The sequence below is a fragment of the Orycteropus afer genome, unplaced genomic scaffold, assembly GCF_000298275.1.
Source record: "Orycteropus afer afer isolate SDZICR_OR568_19922 unplaced genomic scaffold, OryAfe1.0 scaffold00152, whole genome shotgun sequence".
Taxonomy (NCBI): domain Eukaryota; kingdom Metazoa; phylum Chordata; class Mammalia; order Tubulidentata; family Orycteropodidae; genus Orycteropus; species Orycteropus afer.
Genome location: NW_006921739.1, coordinates 8,155,998 through 8,163,389, shown reverse-complemented (window position 1 = coordinate 8,163,389; position 7,392 = coordinate 8,155,998). Strand labels below are relative to the sequence as shown.

Sequence of the window (7,392 nt, the reverse complement as noted above, 5' to 3'; positions counted from 1 at the left end):
CTTCTCGAGCTGCTCTTTGAAATCTTCTGTTCATCTCTTTTATCTTGTCATTTCTTCCATTGGCTTTAGCTACTCTCTGCTCAAGGGCAAGTTTCACAGTCTCTTCTGTCATCCATTTTGGTCTTCTCTTCTTTTCTCGTCTTTTTAGTGACCTCTTGCTTTCTTCATGGATGATATTCTTGATGTCATCCCACAGTTATTCTTGTTTTCAGTCATTGGTGTTCAGTGCATCAAATCTATTCTTTAGATGGTCTCTAAATTCAGGAGGGGTATATTCAAGATCATATTTTGGCCTTTGTGGGCTTGTTTTAAGTGTCTTCAAGTTGAACTTGCATATGAGCAGTTGATGGTCTGTTCCACAGTCAACTCCTGACCTTGTTTTGGCTGAAGATATTGAGCTTTTCCATTGCCTTTTGCCACAGATGTAGTCAATCTGATTCCTGTGTGTTCTGTCTGGCGAAGTTCCATCCAAACAATAGACAGGCATACAGGGTGAACATTTATATTAGGTAGATACCTTCTGTGGTGGTTATGTTTTTGTCAACTTGGCTGGGCCTGGTTGAGTGGCTGGGCAGCTGATGGTAGTTATTCCCCAATCAACTCCATGGTGAGTTCTACCACAAGCAGCTGAGTAGCTGCCTTTGGGATGTGGTCTGCTTCCTGTATATAAGAAGCAACTTTGGGAATGGTCTCTGTCTTATGGGATGCTTGGACCCTGCATGTAGCCGTGTCGTTTTTCAGCAGCCTGCTCTGATCTGCCAACCTTGGGACTTACAATGGACTTAAGTTAATGGCCTGCTGTGTGGTTTGGTAACATTGGGACTGTGCCTTTTTACTTGTTAACCTTGGGGCTTCTCAGCCTCAGCAGCCAGCAGCTTGTCTGAGTGAAGAAACGCCTCTAGCTCCAGTGAGCAGGGAGAAGGAGGCAGAGCTGGACCCCGAGGTTGAGGGGCTTTCACCCAGCCCCCAGAGCCTGGCACTTTGAACTTGGACTTAAAGCCTCCAAACTGTAAGAATAAACTCCTGTTTGTTAAGGCCTTCCCATTTGTGGTATATTTCTGTCAGAACAGCACTAGGTAACCAGAACACCTTCCTTAGGATGATCAGTCATGGGAGAACAAAATGGCAGTATTTGCACAGAGAGATAGCTCAGGGGGCAGGAATGCATAGGAAAGAAGGACACAGAGAAGTAACTTCAGGGAGGAAGTGGGAAGAGAGCTGTTACATTGTGGGAAATTGCTGTCAACATCAAATAAAATGTGTATGAACTGCTGTATGGAAAACTTTCACCTAAATCACAGCCAAAAAAAAAATTTTTAATAAAGTTAAAAGATGTAAAATAATAATAATAATAAAAGAAAGAAAGACCCATTTTATTCTTCACTGCAGCTAGGTGCCTCCCAATAGTCTTTTTTGGAAACTGGCCCCTGTTTCCAGGGGAACCACAAATTCTTAGGCTGAATCAACCGAGCTTTATTTGCCCAACATTTTTTAGTACCAGGGAATTATTAGGAGCCCCTGTGGTACAGTGATTAAGCACTGGGCTGCTAACCAAAAGATCAGCAGTTGAAACCCACCAGCTACTCTGTGGGAGAAAGATTTGGCAGTCTGTAAAGATTATAGCTTTGGAAACCCCATAGGACAGTTCTACTTTGTCACATGGGGTTGCTGTGGGTCAGAATCAATTAATGGCAAAGAGTTTATTTTCACCGCTAAATTCTTTTGGCATGCAGACCTCGGTATGATCTTGCCCCTCTTTCTTGGTCTCAGCTCTTGCCATGCTCTCTCTCACTTGATACTCTTCAGCCACACTGGACTTCTACCAGTGGAACATATTATTTCCTGCCTTAGGAATTTAGTGTACATTGTTCTCTCCAATGGGAAACTTCTTTACATCTACCTGAGCCTCTCATTTGACTGGTAAAAAAAATAATACATTTACTTTCTGCAGTTTGTTGTTATATCCCCTGTACTTATCTCAATGTCAGGTTTAACATAGGTACACTTACATATATATATATATATATATATGAGTACATATATATATATATGAGTACATATATACTGTGTGAACTAATTTATCCTTTAGTTCTTGGTATCTCTTGACTCTGATGAACTTCCTTAAAATTTGACCACTCTGCTTTGCCATTCTGTTAGTTATGTCAAGTTCTTCATTATTTGCCTGGATCTCCTCGTTTGTTCTAAGTTCTGACTTCTAGATCATCCCAGTTCATACTTGCCTTCCATGCTTCTGCCTTCCTAACTGAACAGATCCTTATTCTTTATGTATGCCCTGATTCTTACTTGTTTACCTCTACCTTTTTGGACACCTGCCTAATCCTTGTCAAAACTGGCTTTTTACCCATGACCCAGTGTCTCTCCTGGCTCTTATGAATGCTAGTGGAATTGCAATACACACCAAACACACACCACAGTAATGTTTCTAATCTTTGTTGCACTTGGACCAGTTTCTTGGGATATGAATGATTACAGTGGGGATTTGCACAGTCATGGACAATAACTCTACACATAGGTCAGCTTTCGTTTCTACTACTGTCCTCCAACATAATGGGGAAAGACTGGCTAGTTCATCATTTCTATCCATACTTAGATTTAGCAAGTCATTCAGCCACTCACCTCGATAGAAAATAACTTCTTTAAAATTTCCAATTAAGCCATCTTTCTATAATACCACTCATTCTCAGTTCTTCTTGTTAGACTTAATCACTTACATAATACCTGATTCTTCCACTAATCTATGGGTCCAACTCAACAGCACATAACAACAACAACAACAATCCAGTTGTTATTTCTTGAGTGACCTTTTTGCCAATTATCTTTCTCAGATCATCTTTATTTGTTGTATCAATAAGCCAAGTAACAAATAACATATTACCATATTTTCTTTCCATATATTTCAATCTTAATATCCAGGAAGCCTTGGCTCAAGCTTTTTGGATTGACATCAAGCGCATGGATGACCCAGAATGTTACTTTAATATTTTACCAAAGGAGTTAGAAGTAAAAAGAGATCGGATGGTCCATTTACTTGAAAGTGTTGGGCTAAAACCTGTTGTTCCTGATGGAGGATACTTCATCATTGCTGATGTATCTTTGCTAGGTTTGTAAAGATTTTTATTATTTCAAATATACTGACACTAATATGTGAAATTACAGCAACATTGTGGGGAAAAGATTGGTATAAAAGCATATCAGCCTTTTAGCTATGGAGAAGGATGGATTTTAATGATATCAATGTTTATGTACAATTATGTGTACTTCTAGGTTAAGGTTCTACCTTAAATGTGACTGTTACATGATTACAGAGCCAGTGTTGTTCTAGATAATCTATTAAAGAAATTTGCTGTTATTTTGTTCCAGTATGCAATTTAAAACAAGTGTATATAAAATATTTATGTATTTTGTGTTCATTTGAGTAAAATTTTCCTTTTCACTTAAGAACAAGGCATTTCTTTTTTTTTTTTAGAAAAATAAGGTCTTTGGAAATTTTGAAGCTATAGGGGAATGTTTGCCATTTGATTGTATTGAAGTAAAGAAGAAAAATCTACTTATGAAAGGTCCACTATGTGTCCAGCATTCATAACACCCTTTTTAAGAACATTGCTAGCTCAGTTTTTACAGATGAAAAGACTTAAAAATTTTAAATAACTTGCCTGAAGTCATACAGCTAGGTTCTAAATAGTTCTGTCTCCAAAAAGCAGTGGAAGCTGTTATATGTAATTCTGACATGCCATACAAATCTAAAGTTAGAAGCATGATTAGTTATATATAACTTGTTTTTCTTTTAAAAACTATAATGTTAATAATAATAGACTTCAAAGCATAATTTATTCTGGCAGAAATTACAGTCATCTTAAGTACAGTTTTAAACATTTTGAAGTTTTATTATAATGAATTTATATGCTATTGAACTTGAAATGCTTCTATTTAATACCAATTTTAAGCAGCTAATAAGGCATCTTTGGTGGCATAGTGCCTAAAGCATTTGACTGCTAACCAGAAGGCTGGTGGTTAAAACCCACCAGCCACACCTCAGAAGGAAGGTTGGGCAATCTACTTCCGTAGTGATACCACCTCAAAAACCCAAGGAGGGGTCACTATGAGTCAGATCCGACTTGATGGGTGTGAGTTTGGTTGTTTTTTTTTTTTTTTTTTTTTTTTTAGAAAGAATAAAAGAAACTTCTGATCTTATAATAATGATTATTATAGTATTTTTGAATTTTATATCCTTCATGTAGAAATTATTTCTAATGGAAAAGCATTTTATGTTAGCAGTTTCTACTTCTTGTAACACTTTATTATCATCTTCATAGGTTTCAAGGAAGTGAGATTTTATTCAAATTGAAGCAGGCCTCTCCTTGCATGCACTTTAACTGATTTTTCTTTTGTTGTGTGCAAACTAGAGGCCATGGAAAGCAAAGGTTCTTAGAGTTCCGTTGCCAGAGAGCTATGTTTGGCAAACTTCCAAACCTCGTTCTTTAAAATTCCTTAAAATATGCTAGACTCTGAGGTTTGGAAAGCACTTTTCCTATATTGAGTCTATATGTGGAGCCCATTTCATGAAATGATGAAAAGAGATAACATATTTTTCATCTCTGGTATTTTTTGCCTTGATCAGAAATGCATAAGATTTTCAATATAAATTATTTTGTTTGTTCAAAAGGAAATGACTTATAATTCTTCTGCCTCCAAAAGGAATTTGAGCTAACTCATATTAAAGGGTTTCTATGTAATAATGTGGAGCTGTGGTGGCACAGTGCCTAAGGCATTTGACTGCTAACCAGAAGGTTTGTGGTTTAGACCCACCAGCCACTCCATCGGAGGAAGACTGAGCAATCTACTTCTATAAAGATTTACTGCCTTGGGAACTCAAAAGGGGTCACTATGAGTTGGAATCAACACTGTAGCAGTGAGTTTTTAGTTTATGTAATAATATATGAAAAGAAAATCAATGTCATGTAGTAGAAGGAAGTAGCAATATTTCAGTCAAATAGGTTCATATAGTATTGTAATTAACATTAACGAGACCTAAAATGTCTTGGCAGCAAAGACAAATAGAAAAATGAAATTAGTTACATAATTCTTAGATAAAAGGAACCAGAGCAACTTTTTATATAGGAAGAACTCTTTCCTGGAACCAAACATTTCCAAGTAGTATTGAAATTTATTATATTGTGACATTAAACATCAAAAAGAAGGTTACAACTTTTCTTTGGATTGTTACATTAAGCTCTTAATTACTTTCCCATTCTATCTTCAGTTAGTCTGTCTGCATGCATTACTAGTTTACTACCATCCTACTGTAGCTTAGTTTTGAACTTGTATGGTTGAAATAGCAGTAGAAAGGATTTTGGTTAGAAAATACTTTCTCATGACTGGGGAAAAAGATAAATGCACTGTCCCTCCATTATGGCCCTCCTTATACTCATTTTGTGTGTTTGGCCGGGGGGAGGGGGATGTTACTATCTCTAAGCCCCTCCTATATATAAAAACAGGTTTGTTTCATTTTACTTTTTCATCTTTTCACCTTTGGCTTCACCAATTTGCTAAAGATAAAACCAAAAATTTCCATTTTATGGTAGATTAAGAATAAACTAAACCATAATATTCATGGGCATAGTAATTACTTTCTTCACAGTTAATAACAATGACATACTGGTTTACATTCAGTGAGCATTTATGAAATACAGTATTTTTATGCAAATAACGTATGTGTTGTTTTTTTTTCTAACAGCTTTTCCAGATCAATTTTATTTAATCTTAGCATTTTTGCATGTTATATGTATGGGCATGTTATTTGTGAAAAATACGCTCACAGATACTGTGCTAAAAGCATTACAATGGTCACAAATGTCAAGTGAGGTCAGGACTATTATATCCCCATTCATCGATGAGATAAAGGGACAATCAAGTAATTTAACAAAATTAGTCAACCAATAAGTAAGTAGTAGAGCGGGGCTGTGAACCCAGAGATCCATAGCCTAACCACTGAAATTATCCATCTTCTGTACTAAGCAATTTTTCAGATCAATGCTCTGGTAGCATAGTGGCTAAAGCACTTGACTGCTAACCAGAAGGCTGGTGGTTCAAACCCACCAGCCACTCCTCGGAAGGAAGGTTGGGCAATCCTACTTCCGTAGTGATACTGCCTCGGAAACCCAAGGAGGGGTCGCTATGAGTCGGGGCCGACTCGACGGCACATAACAACAACAACAACAAGAAAGGGAGCATTTGATAAGAAGACAAGATGGTAAATAAGGAGATTATTGTAGTTGTCCTAGTGAAAGATAATAAGGTCCAGAATTGTGGAGATGGTAGTGGGAATGCAACAACCAATTTTTATTTTTGTAGGTTATTTTTAAATGTTTATGCTATTATAGCATGGTTTAAACTCTTACTTTCAATAAAGAAAACTTTGTTTAGTTCATTTGAGGATCTGTGGCTCAGGCAATTCAAAAGAAATAGATTTTAACTTCCTTTTACCTATAAAGCCTATAGAATTAAATTTATTCCTCTCTCTCCTTTTGGGCAGCATCATAATAAACTCCTGTTTTCTAAACATTTTTATAAGAATAATTGAGTAGTACAGCCACTGTCAGTTGTAGTTAGTTAAACTCACACTCTTCCTTCTACTCCCATAGTTAATCATTCCTTTCTCCAATTACCTTTGCACCTTGAGTATGCAACTATTGTGTACTTGTTACATTGAGTTTTCATATAACGTACAGTTTGATTGTAGCTTCTTAAGGTATCATTTTTGTTAGGATCAAACTTTAATTAAACATACATAAAATAAACACATATACCTTGAAATAATAATTTAACACTCTGTCAATTTCCTCATCTTTAAAGTGAGGATAATAACTACCTCTCAAAATTACAGTGATGATGAAATGAAAGAATGTAGCATATTTAGCAATAAATAGTATATTTTTACTATTATAATATGGAATTTTTTTTCATTCTCCTTAAAGCACAAGGGAGGATGGAAATAAAATCAACTAAAAACATATAATACTTTTTTCTTTTAAATAGAAGTAAAAACTTTCTCCAATGTCAAGGTGTTAAACAGTTCATTTTTAAAAGCCAATATTTACTAAATAAAAGAAAGAAGTAAAATAGCTGCCTCGATTTGTTTTGAACAATAAACTATAGAATTTTATTGAATAGCATAACTAGTGTTATTAGCCTTAGTTACTTTGGCCCAATCAAGTAGATTGAACAGTACAAGTCAGTAATGTTGGAGCAATATGAAATACAGACGGCTCAAACTAAATGCCAGACCAATTTAAAATTTTATATATATATATATATATATATATATGTGTGTGTGTGTGTGTGTGTGTGTGTATATATGGTATAATACAGAAG

General features: G+C 35.7%; 1 protein-coding gene across 1 annotated transcript in view; it reads left to right on the top strand.

Moving 5' to 3' along the window:
- Window positions 1-7,392, top strand: part of KYAT3 (kynurenine aminotransferase 3) — a 61,534-nt gene that overhangs the window by 48,273 nt on the left and 5,869 nt on the right. Inside the window, exon 7 of the mRNA XM_042781699.1 lies at window positions 2,935-3,121. Within this exon, the coding sequence (XP_042637633.1) occupies window positions 2,935-3,121 (187 nt within the window). The remainder of the gene's footprint in view (window positions 1-2,934; window positions 3,122-7,392) is intronic.